General features: G+C 36.2%; 3 protein-coding genes across 4 annotated transcripts; all 3 read left to right on the top strand.

Moving 5' to 3' along the window:
* Positions 1-4372: 4372 nt before the first annotated feature.
* On the top strand, positions 4373-10641 carry LOC109212903 (probable mitochondrial adenine nucleotide transporter BTL3). 2 transcript variants are annotated; one of them, XR_002065928.1, is made up of 4 exons: positions 4373-4783; positions 8632-9080; positions 9868-10016; positions 10320-10641. XR_002065928.1 is itself a non-coding variant. In XM_019376634.1 (3 exons), exons 2-3 carry the CDS (start codon positions 8739-8741, stop codon positions 9934-9936), a joined length of 411 nt encoding a protein of 136 aa, XP_019232179.1. In that variant the 5' UTR covers positions 4373-4783; positions 8632-8738; the 3' UTR covers positions 9937-10225. The 2 variants fall into 2 exon arrangements, 1 of the variants encoding a protein (XP_019232179.1); XM_019376634.1 differs by lacking the exon at positions 10320-10641 and having other exon boundaries at positions 9868-10225.
* LOC109212894 (putative amidase ARB_02965) lies at positions 10538-13386 on the top strand. Its single transcript, XM_019376623.1, has 3 exons — positions 10538-10620; positions 11942-12140; positions 13033-13386. Exons 1-3 carry the CDS (start codon positions 10538-10540, stop codon positions 13384-13386), a joined length of 636 nt encoding a protein of 211 aa, XP_019232168.1.
* Positions 13387-16160: 2774 nt separating this feature from the next.
* On the top strand, positions 16161-17071 carry LOC109212896 (dirigent protein 23-like). The gene has a single exon (XM_019376624.1). It carries the CDS (start codon positions 16388-16390, stop codon positions 16937-16939), a length of 552 nt encoding a protein of 183 aa, XP_019232169.1. The 5' UTR covers positions 16161-16387; the 3' UTR covers positions 16940-17071.
* Positions 17072-19397: the final 2326 nt, after the last annotated feature.

The following is a 19397-nucleotide window of genomic DNA, read 5'->3' as shown; positions in this document are numbered from 1 at the left end:
GCTTGTCTATATTGAAGATTTAAAAACAAAAAGAAAAATCTGCTATAATGAATTCATGCTTAACTAGTTGTGAGACAAAACTCTTGATGCACTAGTGAATATCGTTTAATTCAAATAAATATTTGAATTTATCGGCACACGTTCGTCAGGTAAGTAGGAAAGAAATATAGATAACTAGATCATATCATCATAACTTACGTGAAGTATGATATTTTCACGTATCATATCAATGCACTGTTTAGTTATGCGTCCACTTAAGCTGAAATTAGTTATATAAATTATTTTTTCAAAAGATTAGTAAAAAATAATATAAAATATCCGTAAATAAAATGTAAGAAATTTATGTAAGGTTTTATTTTTCGAATTGTAAGTGTCTTTAGAAATGCTTTTACCCGATTGGAGAGATTTGATTATCCACATATTGTTGGATATATACATTATCTCTAGTTGTTTTTAAGTATTTTTTATACATATAAAAATTTAATCCAAATGGATATATTCATGTTTGGACTAGCCGACTAGTCACTAGAGTTTATGAATTTGAACTATGATTGTTTATGATTTAATTGTTTAATAAAGTATGTACTATGCAATGCCTGCATTTTCAGTTTAATAATGTATCAAAAATAATAATTTATTGTTAATAATGGTACTTTTCTTTTCCTTATCAGTTTAATAATAGTACACTGATATACGAAAAATTTTATTTTGAGTCTCAATGCCACATCATACTTATGTGAGGCTTTCTTATTACTTGACAAGTGGATTAACGGGTCCCACTTACTAATTTTAATTGATAAAACGGAAAAAGGCAACTCAAAAGTCCATACTTTTCCTATNAATTCATTTGTATTAGAAAAAGATTTATTGAAAAAGAAGAGAAGCAAAATAAAGTTTTTACTCAAAGAAATAATATGGAGGATGGAGAGCGGATTACTATATATATATAGATATAGATATATATAAGCTTCTCAAAAACAGATCGAAGAAAACAACAATCTGTTGGATACATATCTCAAATATTGCAGATATTTTATTACTATTTTTACTATTATTTTATTACTTATTTTGGTCCGTAGTTAAGCATCTTAAATAGGAAAGGTATGATTTTTAAATTGCTTTTTAAAATTTTATCTATTAAAGAAAGTAAGTGGGTCCATGAGTCCACTTGTCAAGTAATAAAAGAGACTCACATAAGTATGACGCAAAATAAAATTTCTCCTGATATACCACACGAAAAATAATTAGGAAGGCTGAAGCCGCTCACTATGCGGCGACATAAGCAACGCTGACCGCCATTTTTCCTTCCATCATCCGCCAATCCTACATTATCCCATAACAGTACATACTTTGAATGACAACGAATTTCAACAAAAATTCTTCTTATCTTAACTTTACTTTAGAATGCCAGGACTTCATACCTTGTTTAAAGGCTAAATACATACACAGTCTATTAAATTTGGCCCAATATTTCATTTTGGCACTCTAACTAACTCTTGTTCCATTTTGGCCCCCCAACTCCATTTTCTTTGTTCGCAAAAGCTCACTAGATTTAGTGTGTGATTTGCCTCCCCCTTTAGGCGCGTGAGGGACCATTTTTCAGCCAAATTTCCATGGCGAAATACATACACAGCCCATTAAATTTGGCCCAATTTTTCATTTTGGCACTTTAACTCAGGCTTGTTCCATTTTGGCCCTCCAACCCCATTTCTTTTGTTCCACTTTGACACAAAAGCTGACTATTTTTCATACTACTAACGTGGAGGCGGATCCAGAATTTAAATCATATGGATTCAATTTTAATGTTTTTAATATTGAACCCATTATATTTTTAAAGTTATGGGTTTATATCTATTTTTTACAATTTTAATGAATTTTTACATACAAATTTTTACTCTGCGTCGAAAGTTATGGGTTCAGTTGAACCCGTAGTTATTACTGAAAATATATTTTAAAAAAATATTTTTCCTCGGGATGTGGGCAAAAAAAAGGAAAAAACAAAATAATTTGAAATTACCAACAAAAAAATTGCGGGGGCAGTGGGATGGGGGGTAGCAGTTGGGTATTTGCACGCGCTATATTTTTACCTGGGGGGAAAAATTTTGTGTTAAAGTGGAACAAAAAAAATGGAGTTGAAGTGCCAAAATGGAACAGGAGTTAGTTAGAGTGCCCAAATGAAATATTGGGCCAAGTTTAATGGGATGTGTATGTATTTGGCCTTGTTTAAACATTTAGAAGAAGGAATTTTTTCCTAACTATACCATATATGAAACCTTATTACCAAAAATGTGCATTGTTTGTTAATTACCCGCCCAGTCCACGTTTTGCCTACAAACTTTGTACCATTCGACTATTAGGCATTAAAAGGGTAGAATATTCCCTAAAATTAAGGAGAGAATCTTGGTGTTAATTGATTCTACATTAAATTCAATTTTTAAAAAGGGAAAGGAGATTTCTCATCTGCGTATTTTTCTCCAGAACTACAATTCAAATTCTCAGGAAAAAAAAAGAACGAACAATTCAAATTTTCGAGTTTCAACAACTCAAAGTTGAAAAAATCTGTTCTTCGTCGTTTCTTCGTTTCTTCTAGTATCGCTAAACCACATCTTAACTGCATTTTTCTAGAAAAGAAAATGGCATACGATTTTATCTGCTTTGCTTTCCTCAAGATGCCGCCAGCATGATGTCACATCTGATTCAAAAAAACAAGCACCAATTAAATGGACATAAAGTGGAGAGTTCAAAGGTAGATCAATGACAATAACTTAAAGCTTGTAAACAACAACAAAAATGAGAAGAAAAAAATAACAGCAATAGGTCTTCTTAGTTTTATAATATTATCTACAAATTTACTACATATATCTACTATTTGACTACAATTTCTTTATTTGGTGCAGGAAAAAAATATTTTAATATACAGTGTCTCCAGATTGTAGATAAATTATAGGCAAATTGTAGTTTAGTTATAGTTTGTAGTTAATTTGTAGATAAATTGTAGATAAAATGTAGATATATTGTAAATACTATATTTTTAATATTGTAAATTTTTTTTTCTTTGTGTTTGTTCTGAAAATGTAGGTGAGGGCTTCAACAGATCATATACATACTGTGTTGGGTGGTGTGAAGCGGTACATTGTGTGTCTAGAAAATAAGAAATGTAGCTGTGGCCAATTCCAACTTGAAGAACTTCCATGTGTAAATTGTTTCCAGATTGTAGTTATAACGTAGGTTAAATGTAGTTAATTTGTATTTTTTGTAAAATTTTGTAGACAATTTGCAGATTAATTGTGGATGTCACAGTTCTACAATGTGCTCTTCATCTACAAAAGTTCTACAAAAAACTACAAATATTTACCTAGTTTTTTGGGTGATTATATTTTTTTCAAAGTTGAAGTGTTTGGCCAAGGTTTTATAAGAAAAAAAATATGTTTGAGGAGAAGCAGAAGCAATTTTGGAACAGAAAAAATAGCTTTCCGAAAAATAATTAGAAATAGTTTTTAAAAGCCTGCCCAAATACTAATTGATGGTCAAAATGCTTTTCAAATTAATTAATTAAAAAATAATTATTTTTCACCTAAAGTATTTTTTATAAAAATACTTTAAAAAAAAAAACTGATTTCGATCGACATGAGAAAGTAATTAAAAATCAATAACAAAATAAGCTAAATGAAAGTGCAAAACAGAAAAGAAGAAGAAAATAGATCAACGAAATCTGAGTCTTTGACTTTCTTCAATCCCGTTTCATTCTCTCCTCTGTTTGTCATCTCAAAGATTCAACTCAACTTCTTCCCTAAANATTTCTACAATTTGCTACTTCAATCTTACAAAATTTCTACAAAAACTTACAAATAACAGAAGATTCATATGGCTTACCCCATAAATTTACAATTGAGAATTGTTGATTGATCGATTGAGGAAGTCTTCTGTGTTCATCGTCTAATTCAACTTCGCGTACTGCCTCCATTTTCAAATCTTCCTCCATCTTTGAGCCTTTCTTCTACTTCGCTTAATCCCAACAGAGACGCAGAGAAACACTTCGAAGATTTGATTAATTTGATTTGATTTTGCCGCTGGTATTTGGTATTTGCCGGAGTGAGAGATTACTTTCATCTGTTTAAAAGCAATGAATTTTTACGGCGCCGGTCAGATCTTACGAATTAAGGGGAGAGAGAAACGTGGAATATATGGATACCTTTAATTAAGGAGTAAAAACTGCCCATTAATTAGATCCTTAATTAAATATGGTATATGATTGGTAATTTGGTATACGGTTTTTAATTAAATCAAACCTTAAACACAAAGGGTAAAAAGGTTTGCTACCTGGGATAGGAATGTAAAAATACTTACAACAAAGTCAAACTCTTATCGAAAACCCAGATACAATTTTGTTCACCGGTGGCTTATTTCTTGACCCAATAATTCCTTCTTCAATTACCACCACCACCACAAATTTTCTAAATGGCTCTTCAATTGATGATTCTAATGAGTTACATTCTCCCATTCGTCGTCTTAGACCAATTTTCAGGCGAGAAAAGAGTGTTGGCGCCGGTTTTGGGGGTAAATTCTTGTGTTTGAGCTTATCAGTCAAGAAGAATACTGGCGTTGTCGGAAATTCCAGTGAATGCTTGTTGAGTAATAATGGAGATGAGAGTTCCAAGGTGGAGAAGCCTAGTGACGGTTCTGGAGGCGGGAGGAAGCGAAATATTGGGCTAAGGGGGCGTCGTGGTGCAGTGAATACCACTAAACATTTGTGGGCTGGAGCAGTTGCTGCCATGGTATCAAGGTTAGTGCTTTTCTCCTATCGAAGTGTTATAAATTTCAATTATGACATTTTGAACTAAATTGGAATTATTGCATAGCTGACTTTTTTATTGCACTTGATCTCCTATGCAATACTTAAAACTGTGGTAGGGAATTTTGCCTTTGAGGTAAAATCTGCTTGCCTTCCTAACTACTCACATCCATATCTTTACTTGCACTTAAAAGTTGGAAAGCTAGGAAACAAGGAATGTGCCATTAATTTTTCAATATATGATAGGGAAAAGCTGTGAATATGGATGAATATGTGGGAGAAAGGGGATGTTCTCTATTTACAGAAAAGGGATACTAGGATATGGACGAACTGTAAATATGGAGAAAAATGCCGTCAAAAATAGAGGTTTCAATAAATGGTTGCATGTATAAGTGCTGGGAAACAGATGAGTCTCGTTTTATTTATCACTATCTTGCCGTTGTAAATGGAAGTGTCATCAGTTTACTAGCTATGCCTGTGTTGTTTTTTTAAGGTCAAAACTTTTGAGATGAAGCATTAATATTTAATGTGATGTTTGGTCTTACTCGTACCTCGCTTTTTTTTTAGGATATGTAAACCCCACCGCTGAAACCGCCCATTCAGGAGCAATCAACGGCCCTTCCCCTATTTTACTTCCTTGGTGACTCTAAACTCTTAGATCCGTTTTACTAGGCTATCCCTCCCTTGTCTTGGGTTTACTTTCACAATCAAAGGCCTATTTCCATTAAGTTATATATCCATGTTTTAAGGCATGCGCAATCATCCATTTTGCTCAAACTTTTAACCTTTGTCCCACTTTTCAGTTACTATCCACTTACATGGATGTCGTGGTTTTTGTTTGGATCTTATTATGTTACCGTCCATCTTCCTAAAACAAAAAGTATCATGTTCTTCTTAGGCACACTTTCTTCACTTTATTCCCACGTAGAGATGAATCAGAAGTAAGCTTTTACCCGAAAAGCTAGGCCTGTTACTCATAAAGTAATCCATGTTTCTGCGATGCTGTTTATATTTTCCTTTTCTTTTTTTTTCCAGAGGGCAGGAGAGGGGGTTTAAATCTTTCGTGAAAGTCAAGCAAGCATTCACATTGAGAAGAGGAACATCACGTTTTGACCTAAAAGGCTAAAACAATAATGATCTGAATGCTTTCAAAAAAAAAAAAAAATCCTTTTTCTTTGGATTGAGCCTCTGGATATTCCTTATACCCAAGTTTTAACTTCATTTTTAATCATACGGTTTTGAATACAAAGAAGTTAACTTTTGTATTCCTAGAGTTAAAGATATTTCTTTTTCTTTGCCCCTCTTTTTGGTAAGTAAAAGTTTCGAGCTTACAAATTGCCTCAATCATGTTATGCAGTTTTCTGAAATTTGAACCAACATGAAACTTCGGGAATGGTCCTTATTCTGAAACTATTCAGAGCTTATATTGAAAAGAGGGAGCGATCATACCTGGTCAATCAACCCCTTTATTATTTCTGAGTGTTTGTGCACTTCCATTTCCTTATTCTCGTTTTCTGTCCATTTTTCCTCCGGCATTGTGATGGCCAGAGTCGACAACTCATTGTATGAACTAACTCATAGCCCTGTTAACTTTCTTTATATTTATTTGATTACTTGACATTTGTTAAAATAGTAAAATTGGTAACAGATAGTCTAGTTTATATCCTTCTATACACCTTCTATTTTTTTAGGTTTGAGATTAAGCATGCTTTTGAAGTTACTTCTAAAGTAGTTAACCCCAAATCGAGTTGAAATCAGTTTCTTCATGCAACTATCTTTTGCTTCAACTCTGTATGAATACATCTTGTTTTAGCAGAACTGTTGTTGCTCCAGTTGAAAGACTAAAGCTGGAATACATAGTTCGAGGTGAACAGAAGCACCTGGTGGAGCTCATCAAAACGATTGCAACTACTCAAGGCTTGAGAGTCTTTTGGAAAGTAGCTGAGATGAGGATGTTAAGGTGGATGTGTGGGCATACTAAGTTAGATAAGATTAGGAATAAAGTTATTCGAGATAAGGTGGGAGTGGCCCCTATGGAGGATAAGATACGGGAGGCGAGGTTGAGATGGTTCGGGCATGTTAAGAGGAGAAGCATAGAAGCCCCAGTTAGAAGGTGCAAGAGGTTAGCCTAAGAAGTCTTGGGGAAAGGTGATTAGGCGGGACATGGCGCAGCTGGAGCTGACTGAGGACATGACCCTAGATAGGAGGGTGTGGAGGTCGAAAATGAGGGTAGAAGGCTAGTAGGTAGTCGAACGTTTCTCTTTGTCTTACCCATTTCGCTAGCATTAGTGTTAGTATGATATCATTTTATTCATAGATTGCTATTACTACCTAGAGTTAACTGCTTTCTTGGTTTCGGTCTTATTTTTATCTTGTTGTTGTTCCTACTTGTTGCCATCAATTTTTTTCATTCGTTCTCTAACCGAGGCTCTATCGAAAACAGCCTCTCTGCCCTTCCAGGGTAGGGGTCAGGCTGCGTGCATCTTACCGTCCCCAGTCCGGGGACCCCACTTGTGAGAAATCTGAGTTTGTTGTTGTTGTACTTTGATTTTGCATAGGAATTCAGTAACCAATAAACACAAGATTCTTTATATGAAACAATTAGTTCTGGAATTGAAGGAAAGCAAATTGATATTTTGGATATAGCATCTTCAAGTCTCAATAACTCTGCGCCGATCCCATTTTTTTTCCATCTATCCTATTTCACGTATATTTTGCAGTTTCTTAATGGAAACACGTTAAAATTCGGTAGTTACTCTTTCTAATTCATCTGCTGATGAGTTCTAACTTATCAAAGGTTCAAGCAGTTTTGGCTCTACACCTTTTTTGTTTTCTTAGCATTTCTTGGTGAGTTGTGGAAGGAGATAGTGGGTGTGACAAGGGGAAAGCAATGCCAATTAGTGGCAGAAAGGACTGGGGAGGTGGGGGCAGTGCTTGTGAGAAGCCTTGGGCTGTGGACCAAGAGGGTGGTTAAGGAAGAAATAATTGGGATTGATAAAAGCTTTCCTCATCCTCGAGCTAACTACCGATCAAGAATAAACACTATTAAGCACATCACAGGGAATCATGTCTAGAAGACCCTTAAGCATATGCCTTTTTGTTTTTGCTATTTATTGTTATTCATTGATATACATAAGATACCGAAAGATAGGAAAAACTATTGAATTAAAGAACAAAATAAAACTAAGAATTATAGAATTTTAACTCTCATTTAGGATTAAAAATACAGTTGAGGTCTTAATTTTTTTCCTAAATCAAATAATAGAAGGGCCCCAACTGAACATACCATATAGGCAGGGGCAAAAGAGCGAATTTCCCTGTATAAAAATTTAGTCTAACAGTTACTGATCAAGAAAAAAAGAAGAAAAATTTGGTACATCAGCTTTGTCTGAGAGAAAAACAAGGAAAGGGATAAAAGAATTGAACAAATCTCCGCTCCGTCGGTGAACCAGCAAAACAAAATGGGCACTGCACATTGTCTATCATTGTTAATACGGGCCGAACTAATTTCTCCCTTATCATTCAGGTCTGATACATGCTTATAATAAAAGATAGTGCATGGAATGATGTTGTCATTTATTAGCATCAAAGGCTTGGTGTTATTACTAGTTTTTATTTCTCTGATTTGAAAATGGAAGCAGCTGTGCTGAAAAAGTTTGCATTTCATTCTTCTATAAGAATGTGTAACAATTTTTTTATTAATATAAATGCATGACGTGTTCACACCAACTGATTTCCTTATTAGATTGATTAACCTCCTAATGATTGGGGAAGTTTGATTTCCCTCTGGATTCTTCTTTGTTATTTCCAATGTTGCCTGATAATTTAAAGCCTTTCAGATCCGGACCAAGTTAGTGGCACGGGGTGGAGAAGCCTTGGGCGGTGTAGGTGGAGCTTTCCAACACCTGATCAGAACTGAAGGATTCTTCTCTCTTTATAAGGGAGTATGGCCCCAGCTGCAGCTGTCTTCTATAGTGTATACGACATATTAAAATCAGCTTATTTGCATTCACCTGAAGGAAGAAAAAGAATTCAGTATATGAAGCAACAGGGAGCAGAGCTCAATGCTTTGGACCAGCTTGAGTTGGGACCTATGAGGACCTTGCTCCATGGTGCTATCGCTGGTGCGTGTGCTGAAGCTGCAACCTACCCATTTGAGGTCATTAGAAGGCAGCTTCAATTACAAGGTCGAGCGTCTAAACTGAGTGCCTTGGCAACTTGTGCAAAGATTGTTGAACATGGGGGTGTTCCAGCTCTATATGCAGGGTTAATCCCTAGTTTACTTCAGGTACCAGTACCGTTGTGGCCATGCATTATGTTTAAGATACTTTTTTCATCAGTAAATGAGTCATTTCAATCTCAGAAACTGAATACCACCCTTCTTCCCAACGTTGTGCTCCTCTATACGCATATAGAAGTAGCAATTTTTCATTAGGTTAAGATGGTTGGTTAACTAGAACAAGTATTATCAGCTCTATTTTACCAAGTCTTATGGGTTAAAACCTCCTCTCCTTGCCCTGATGTAAAAACTATCTAGGAAAATGGATAGCGGGAGGGGGGGGGGGGGTGCGCGCTAAGGGATCGTTTGGTTGGGAAGCAAGCTATCCCATGATTAATTATCTCATCCTTCCATGGGGATAAAAAAGCACTACAATCCTGGGATAACTAATCCCGGGATTAGTTATACAACGATTTTATCCCAACCAAATGTGGGATAAACTCATCTCAAATTTAATCTCGGGATTAATTATCTCTTATCCTTTGTACCAAACGAGCCCTAAAAGAACAAGATTCTGTGTTGTGGCCTCTCTATTTTCTGGCTTTTATCTTCTTTTTCATCCTCTCCTTCATTTTATTGGATTGCCCCTATGGCTGACTTTTTCTTTAAATAGCAGAAACAGTACATCCAGATCTAGAGAAATTTTCATATTTCATTTCAATTGATTTGCATATTCTGTGATTATAATATTCCAAATTCAACCATATCTTTGAGGGATTAAGTTCATTTTCTTCTTTTCAAATCTCGTTATTATGAAGACTTACCCACTCTCACTTATCATGTTCCGAATCTTCAGGTGTTACCTTCAGCATCCATTAGCTACTTTGTTTACGAGTTCATGAAGATTGTTCTCAAAGTGGAATGAAGAACATCTGTTAGCAGCTAAGTAACGATGTACAGAAGCGCATTGTATTACAATGTTATTCATCACATGATATTAAAGAGGTAGGGTTTAGTTTGTTGGAGATTGAAGCTAAGTTTCTCTTTAACACTTGATGAAATTCTTAGCTTAGATTCAGGCTCACAGACTCGATGCTATTTTTTACTCAGTAAGATCATCTTTATCTGTAGTCTGTACCACTATTTAAGCCCAAAGCCCTTTAATCACATTCATCTCATTTACATGTCTATATGTATCCTACAAATGAAACTCCTACCTCTATCGCTCTTAATTTTCTATATTCAAATTAATGAAATTCTTTCTCTATAATTCGCCATGTTGTCATTAATCCTCCTCTGTCCCAACAGGAAAAAAAGAGTTTATCAAACAAAAAGGCTGGTATTCTCTTCAACAGGCTGAAAAGCTAGCTGATTAATGATTATCTTTTTGGGGAAATGAAAAGGATGAGGAGAGCAACGATAAAGAGAGTAAATTATAATAACTCGGCGATGATTGATATAAGCTTTTAATGTAACTCAAGTTGAACAACAGTTTGGATCGATATTACATCCATTTTAACAATTAAATGAGTGCATCTCTTGTCAAACTCGTCCAATCTTGTACAGATTATGTATTTGTAGGTCAAGATACACCTATAGGTGAACGAATGTAACTGATTTTTTCTCACATTGCTCTTTCAAATTTCCTCTGTTAATATTGCAGGAAAAATGTGCAACAATCTCTCTTCCTTTACTTCCATGTTTCTAAGCAAATGATAAGCTCCTTTTCTGAGAAACAATTAGGCAGTTAATTAGTAAAGTGAAGTTCTTTGGGAAATAATATCATTCTCACGTTAGGGGACAGGAAAAAAGTCAACGGTAAAAGTATTTTTTTTTTTTTTTTTTTTTTTTTTTTTTTTTTTTTTTTATCTTAAGTTGTTAGTAGATAAAGGACTTGTCTAATTTTCGGTGGACAAAGGAGAGAATTTTGTGAGAAGAAAAAAGGATACAGAATTTTGCAATTTCAGTCCTCGAAGCAGGTCAACGGTTAAACGTGAACTTTTACACCGAGACACAGACGACCCATAACCAGATACTATCATTTATTAACGCCGCTTTTTAAAATGCCAAAATTCTGTCTCTATTCCTGAAATCTTATACCAGTACTCCCTCCGGTCCACAATAAGTGTCCAATTTACTTTTAGCACGCCCATTAAGAAAATACTAAATCCTATACAAAATTACCTAGTATGACTAAACTATCCTTATTAAATATTGGGCACATGATGAGAGAGAATTCTTTAGGGATATGCACATAAGGGTAAAAGAGTAAAAACAAATTGAATTTTTTCTTGATTACCTAACTAGACACTTATTTTGGACCAAAATCAAAAAGTAAAGTAGACACTTATTGTGGACCGGAGGGAGTACTAAACTAGTGTTGTATTTTAAAACGACAATATAAATGAAAAAAAACGCAATCCAAAAAATATAATAAAATATTTCTAAAATCTTCATCCTCAACTGGGTAGTGTGTATGCAGACTTTACCTCTACCCCGAGGGTGTAGAGAGGCTGTTTCCGGTAGACACTCTGCTCAAAAAGACGAAAAGAGACAATATATCAGTACCATAAACAAAAATCATAGAAATAATAACAATATCACAAGTACCAGTAAATGGATGGAAAGCAAAAACAATAACCATTAAATAAGGCCCGGCACTATGAAAACGGAAGAGTAGTGTGAACACAACATTGACCACTAGCAGTCTAAGACAAAATCATATCAGACTAGCCTCACACTGATACGAGTTAGGAATATGATCAACTACCTCCTAACCTACAACCTTAATTCTCGACCTCCACAGCTTCCTATACACCGTCAATGTGTAGAAATTGAATCATCTCTCATAACTAATTTGGAAGCAATAATCATGTCTTCCAACGCAACACAAAATAATCCTTATTTTATGATGTTTTCCTCAAATGCAGGCTACAAGGTGCAGTCTTGGTAGATAATGTGAACATAGCGAACATTGAGACAATTTTAGACTTTAATCTTAGCGGTGAAGCATCAACAGTATTGGCTGAAATGAAGATAGCCTTAAATGCTTATCTACAGGAGCTAGTTGATTCCCCTGTTAGATCTTTATCAGATGTAATAATCTTCAATCAGAAAAATTCTGAATTGGTGCGTTATCCATGATCAAATAATCTACAAAATAGGGATGGCAATTGGGGCAGAGCAGGGCGGGGCAGAGCAATCTTTGACCCACTAAAATTTTGACCCGCCCTGCCCTGTCCCGTTTAGCCTTGTTCCAAAATTTTGCCCCGCCCTGCCCTGCCCTATTAAGCCCCGCCCCGCCCTGCCCCGTTTAGATTCACTTTCATCTTTTTTCTTTATTTTTCATTTTCCAGTAGTCTAAATTTTCAAATGGCTTTGCTATTGCACTTAATGCTTTCATTTCTTTTCAATGGTTCAATTATCAGCTTGAATTCTTATGGAATCCATCGTATCATCTTGTATACCTTAAACAATTGATGAACTTTTCTTCTATAGAAGATGGCAGTAAGATGCTCAGTTTCAAACTTTGATAAATGTTGTTTTGTTTCTTTGTCACTAAACCCAGTTATATAACAACATAAGCATTTGTTGATCAAGTATGGCGAGACTATAATGTCATTTGCTAGCTACTTCAATATTTTAATTATACATCCAGTCAAATTCGTAGTCACGTATATAAATTCTATATATTTATCAATTTATGAAAGAAAAGAAGATATGGACAATAACAAATGTAAGGAATGAATTGGGCCTCAAAGGCTCAAACTACCTAATGGCCCACTAATGGGACTAAGGGCTGACCTACAACCTGCCCTGCCTCATTAAGATTTTTCAAAAATGTAGTTGTGCCCTGCCCCGCCCCGCCCCGCCCCGCCCCGCCCCATTTATATGTTCCCCTGCACTGCCCCGTTTAGTTTTGCCCTGCCCCGCCCCGCCCTGCCCGCCCCAATTGTCATCCCTAGTACAAAATTCTGGCTCCGCCACTACTTGGCAGTTCAATTAACTTGATTTATTTCAGGAAATGCTCAAGGAATTTGGTCAAGATATATTTTTGGCAGCTGAAATAACAAATGGAATTGGGGTAACAGAATTGAAAGCTTTGAGGAATTTATCAAGATTAACAAGAGATGGATTCCAAAAATTGATGGAAAGATATAAGTTGGATGCATTGGTGACTGCTGGTTCTGATGTTGCTGCTGTTGTTGCTATTGGTGGATTTCCAGCAATTACTGTGCCTGCTGCATATGACAAAGAGGTGCCTATTGGCATTTGTTTTAGTGGGTTGAAAGGGTCTGAGCCTAAATTAATTGAAATTGCCTATGGCTTTGAGCAAGCAACCCTGATTAGAAAACCTCCTACATTTTTACCCTGATTTATTATGATAACATCTAAATAAAATGAAAACTTACCTTTTCTATTTTTTGGAGAACGCAACGGAGACCTATAATAAAGGGATTTTTACACAATTAACCGGTCATATTTATTGTTTATTTTTTCTAGTCATATACATAGATTATATATTAATTATATACAAGTATACACATATAATACATAAATTATGCATATATTATACCTTCATCGGCTATTTTTAGTTTAAGTAATTGGGTAGACGGCTATTTGGGTTAATTCTTCTAATAAATACTTACATTTTAGTTGTCGTGATTACTAAAAAGTAATTGAGTCAAAATACTTGTCATTTTAGAAATCAAGATACCCATTTTAGTATTAGTTGTTTTTTTAAGTAAAAGTATTATTGATTACATACCATAAAAAAAGCATCTCATTAATAGTTTTTTAAGGGGCGTGTAAAAGAGAAATGTAACTAACTAAAATATGGAAGAATATCATAATATTGACTATTCTATCATGTTACGCAAGGATTAAACCCATAATCTTGGTAGGGGCGGATTTATAGGAAAATATATGGGGCACGTGAACACATGATCTCTCCATCAAATTAGGTATTTTATGTATATATATTTTTTTAAAATTGGTCTAATATTATTTGCTGCACCCATACTCCAAATAGGTCAAATGGTGCACTTGATTGAATGCTGAGTTATTTACCTAGAATCAAGAGCGGAGCCAGAATTTTCATCAAGGGGTGTCAAAATATAAATAATTAGATACATCGAAAAGTCAATGGGAGTCAACATATAATAAATATACATAAAATAAAAAAAATTATCTAGCAATATAGTGTAATTTTCTCGCGAAGGAGTGTCGCTTGACACCCCTTTGTTCAATGTGGCTCCGCCACCGCCTAGAATAGCAGGGATCAAATACTACTTAATACTTTTCTTTTGTCCTTTCTTTAATAATGCACCTATATTAAATTTTTTTTAATGATGCACCCATATTATAAAAATCTTAGATCAGCATATCTTAGGGTTATGGTATTGACGCCTTAGCCTTGATCATTAGGCCTAAGCATCTTGGCAAAAGCTTTCGAACTTTCAAAGAGAAATAGTTGATTCACATGTATGTTGCCAAAACGAGAAATCATGACAAAAGATATTCACACTAAAAACAAAACATAAATGTATATAGGTGTCTATACATCTTTCATTATAAATATGATTTTTAATGGAAGAATTGGAGATAATGCACACTAATAATATATTATAGGAGCTAAAAACAAAAATTGAATTAAAAAAGTGAAAAAAATTAGGTACATTGGTCAACTAAATTATGTATATGCGTTGCGTCCGAAGTTGGAACTCTTGAAAATATTGTCAAACTCCATAGCTACGCGAGATTCTCGTGGTTGGTGTATCATTTTGATGGCTGATGTACTAAATACCGACACTTACCAACTCTTCCTCGTCAAATTTTTCAAACCAGACCTCTCAAACCCACCACCTATCTATCATGATTTCAGTATGGAAGGTGTATACGGGTAAAATCGGAAACAATGCTTATACGATTTCTCAATGAGGAAGACGGAAGAAGGTTACGGACATATAAGGTTGAAATCGATGCTGGGAGCCTTGCGTGCCGAGGCCTGTAACAGGTGAACAATGTGCTCATCGTCGGGCGTGATGAAGCAACACTCCCCGGGCCTAAAAACGAGCTCCAATAGACCTTGAAAAATATGGCAAATAATTGCGCATGACTAATAGAGGACCGTGATATACGTACCCAACCGGATATCACGGCACAAATCTCGCCCGATGTCGGTTACGCAGCAATTGGCGAGAAATTAAAGGAATTTTTTTTTATCTTTTTTAGAATTGTATTAAGGATGAAACTCTCTTACGGTATAAAGGGGAAGCTTTTTCTTTAAGAAGACGCATTGTAACACGCCAATCAAGGCAATACAAATTTATTTTTCTGCTTTTTAGCTATTGCAGAGTTCTTACTTTATAGTTTGTTCTTCATTCACAATTGGTTTCGAACTAAGGGTCCGATCGAAGGCAAAACTACTATTCAATCTAAGTTCAAGCTGGGCCTTAACATTACAATCAATTTGATCACTCGTTTTGTCTTTAACTCGTTTATCCAATATTCTTGATTATTTGTGTTGAATCTATCCACATATTTTTAAAACCGTGAACAAATTTAATTGTTATCCTAAACAGAAGGTGATAGAGAAAAAGAACCAAATCGAAAAAAATACTTGGCCAAAAAGATAAGACAAAAAGTTGAATCAACAAAAGCAACCAAATCTTATTAGTCCAGAAGATTCAAATAATGTGACCTTGACTCCAAAGAGATACGGAAACACTCATTATAACAACGGACAAGTTAAGTACAATTTTGGAAGTAAACCCTATTTAATTAAATTTCTAACAACAATTTTGTCCATCCCACCTGCTCCTGGTATCTTTTTTTCTCCCACCTGCTCCTAGTATACTTGACAAATGGCTCATAATTTAAAACTTTGAAATATATTGGATTTGAAAAAAAAAAAATTGTCGTATTTTTGTGTTGGCAAACCAATGCATGACTAAACTTCTAGAATCCTAACATGACTTTATGCACAATATATGAAATTTTTTTGTTTGTTTTGTTCTTTCTCAAGAGTTCAACAAAAGCTCTAAATTTTAAGTGGGACCAGATTAGTTAGAAATGTAGTTTGCTTGATTTGTTTAAAAGTCAAAGAGACTTTTAATTTATAACTAATCCCCCAACCCTCCTTATAAAAAGCACTATCCCTCAACATATCATATTTGATTTTTGTGTTGCACACAAGTACTTAGCAAGCCAATAGCTCAATTCTTGATTCGACCTCAGCTTTCGAATCTGCCTGTACAAAATTGCCATCGGCTCCTCATCATAAGTCAGGTCATCGCCTTCCTCTTGTAATTGATTTTTTTTTTTCTACTACGCTTATCCATCCGTCAAATTAACATCCAGTAAGTAATTTTGCCATGGAGAGGTTTGCTCTACTTGTCATATTGTTAGTGACAATATTTGCATGGGCTGAAGGGCAAGACCAAGAATCATGGGCCAAGAGGGTAGAATCAGGCAAAGAAGTAGTGACAACTCTTCAATTCTATTTTCATGATAAACTCAGTGGATCTAACCCAAGTGCAGTGAGGATAGCCCAAGCAGCTGAGACCAACAATTCGGCTACAATATTTGGGGCTTTACTGATGATTGATGATCCACTTACTATTGGACCAGACCCAACTTCAAAGTTAGTGGGCCGGGCCCGTGGGCTTTACGGGTCAGCTGGTCAAACTGATTTGGGCCTTATCATGGTGCTCAACTATGGGTTCACAGATGGTATTTACCAAGGCAGTTCGTTTAGCCTGTTAAGCTTGAACCCGGCGTTGAACCCGGTTCGTGAAATGGCTATTGTTGGAGGGACCGGTTTATTCCGGTTGGCTCGTGGGTATGCTATTGCTCAAACCTATTCGGCTAATCCTAATGGTGATGCTATTGTTGGATATAATGTTACCATTGTCACATATATTTAATCTCTTTTTGTTTTTCCTATAGATGCAACTAGTCTGCATGCATTTAGTCTAGTTCTTCATTTTTTCCTTGCCTAATTTTGCATGCCTTTTTTGGAATGATATTGATGTGTGAGCAATAAAGAAATTGAAGTACATGAATGGTAATAACGGAACCAATAATTTCTTAAAGTATGTGAATGATGCACAGCGTCAGCATCTTAGATGGGGTTGGTCAACTACTTCTAGACATTGTATTAAAGGGTAGGTAAAAATAGATGGAGTTGAAAGAAGAAGAAAAAGACAATTATTAATTTGTAAAAGAAAACTCGATAATTTAAAACGTTGAGGTGTTTTCCCCCTTTAACATTTTTATCCGTCACACTCAATAAAATTTCCGTATTCGCAAATATTAGGTCATCGGTATTTGCAATTATATTATCAAGGTCAAACTAATTGCAGAAACAAAAATTATGGAAATAGTCATTAGCCAGGAACATGCAGTCAATGCATATGACATTCGGTACAACAATACCTCAACGGTAATATTTATTCTTACGAGTGTCTACATCAAACCAAATAATCTAATTATAGGAGTCACAGATTAATTTAAGAATATATATCACTTAATCTTGATAAAGGAATTACAACAATTTGGGTGATTGTGCAGCGTTTAACATGTGAGTTGTTAGTTGTTACGCGGCGCCTTCCTGAGATTCCTTGGAAGGGCGACGTAAGGCTAAGCAACTAATGTCAGTGCAGTTACTGTCCGCCAACTGAGGTCATCTCCGTACGCTAGACGAGATTGTCAGTGCCGTACGGGAAAACCAATGTCAAGAGCAATTGAGAGAACAGAAATGAGAATTGAGAATGAAAGAAAGCTTGATTGCATTAATGAAAGCTATTACAGAAAAGCAACGCGGTGTCGAGGGGGAGAGACACCAGTACAGAGAATTGTTTGCTTGCTAGAAAGTTTTGATTGCTTGATCCCCCCTAATAATGCTTAAAAAAAAAATAATCAAAAGCTACAAGACTAGACTTGACTAACCTAGAGAAACATAATGGAAGTACATGAAATAAAACTACTCTATATTTACAATGAAAATGACTTAGTTTTCTATAAGGCAGCAGCAGGTCCGTTGTCAGCAGCAGTGTCTTTGGCATCACGGTCTGCGCGCGCGGCATTGGCTGCGCGCGCGGCGCTGTTGGCATCTGCCTGCGGCTTGGCGCTGGTGAGGGATATCGGTGGGGCGACAGAGGCACCTGCGCGCTTGTCACTTGGCGCGGCCAAGACCACGGGGCCGTCCGTGGCGCTAGGCATTGGGAGGCTTGCTAAGACGCCATGGGGCGCGCCCAAGGGGTCATGGGGTATGGCTGGAAAGCCGCCCATGACATTCTCCCCCACCTGAGTTGGCGACGTCCTCGGCGCCTTACTTGCAAAATAATCTTCAATGAGGCTCTTGTAGGCTTTGAGGTTTGTTCCCCTCTCCCAAGTATTCTCTTCTGCATCACAGCCCTGCAATTTCACCAAGAACTCTTGGTGATCTTTCCTTGAGGCATGAATCACTCTATCATTAAGGATAACTTCAACACGCCTTTTCCGGTTGAATTGGGGCCTCGAATACTGGGTATTGTGAACTGGCTCCGTGAAGGATCCTCCGTGTCTTCCCGAAAAGGTTTTAGGAGACTGGCATGGAAGACAGGATGAATTTTCTACCAAACTGGGGTATCCACCCGGTATGCAACTTTCCCAATGCGCCTTTCAATGGACAAGGGTCCAATATATTTTTGCAATAGGCGAGGGTCATGGACCCCCGCAAATAAGTACCGCTTTGGGATTTTGACCATCACTTTGTCTCCTACTTGATATTCAACAAAGTGGCGATTCTGATCAGCATGCCTCTTCATCCGCTTTTGAGCTTTGACAAGATAGCTCCACACTATCTCCAAATTCCGCTTCCACTCTTTTGAGAAGCTAGCAGCTCGAGGAGATTTAGCCATGTTTGGTGCATTCACAGTGTGTGGGAGTAGCGGTTGCTATCCGGTAACAATTTTAAAAGCGCTTTTGTTTGTACTAGAGCTCTTTTGTGAATTTAAACACAGTTGAGCAGGATCCAGAAGCTTCACCCAATTCTTCTGCGATCCGGTTATAAAGTGGCGGAGATATTCCTCCAACATACCATTGAACCGCTCCGTCTGGCCATCAAATTGCAGATGAAAACTTGAGCTGTGACTCAATTTTGACCCAAGGCACTTGAAGAGTTGGGTCCAAAAGTTGCTAGTGAAGCGTGAGTCGTGATCACTAATGATGTCTTTGGGCAGGCCGCAATATTTGACAACATGAGAAAAGAAGAGTAGAGTTGTATCTTTGCTGATATATATTGTGGGGCTGCAATAAAGGTGGCATACTTGGAAAACCGGTCCACCACAACCAAGATAGTTGTGAGATCTCCGACCTTGGGCAATCCGGTGATGAAATCCA

The sequence above is a fragment of the Nicotiana attenuata genome, unplaced genomic scaffold (assembly GCF_001879085.1).
Source record: "Nicotiana attenuata strain UT unplaced genomic scaffold, NIATTr2, whole genome shotgun sequence".
In the NCBI taxonomy this organism is placed as follows: Eukaryota; Viridiplantae; Streptophyta; class Magnoliopsida; order Solanales; family Solanaceae; genus Nicotiana; species Nicotiana attenuata.
This window is presented reverse-complemented; position numbering and strand designations above follow the sequence as displayed.

What these genes read in the sequence shown, in the direction of transcription:
- LOC109212903 (XM_019376634.1), top strand. Translation starts at nt 8,739, where the DNA reads ATGGCCCCAGCTGCAGCTGTCTTCTATAGTGTATACGACATATTAAAA. An exon ending in TAATCCCTAGTTTACTTCAG is followed by an intron (nt 9,081 to 9,867) that starts GTACCAGTACCG and finishes CCGAATCTTCAG; the next exon opens with GTGTTACCTTCAGCATCCAT.
- LOC109212894 (XM_019376623.1), top strand. Translation starts at nt 10,538, where the DNA reads ATGAGTGCATCTCTTGTCAAACTCGTCCAATCTTGTACAGATTATGTA. An exon ending in ACACCTATAGGTGAACGAAT is followed by an intron (nt 10,621 to 11,941) that starts GTAACTGATTTT and finishes CCTCAAATGCAG; the next exon opens with GCTACAAGGTGCAGTCTTGG. An exon ending in ATCAGAAAAATTCTGAATTG is followed by an intron (nt 12,141 to 13,032) that starts GTGCGTTATCCA and finishes GATTTATTTCAG; the next exon opens with GAAATGCTCAAGGAATTTGG.
- LOC109212896 (XM_019376624.1), top strand. Translation starts at nt 16,388, where the DNA reads ATGGAGAGGTTTGCTCTACTTGTCATATTGTTAGTGACAATATTTGCA.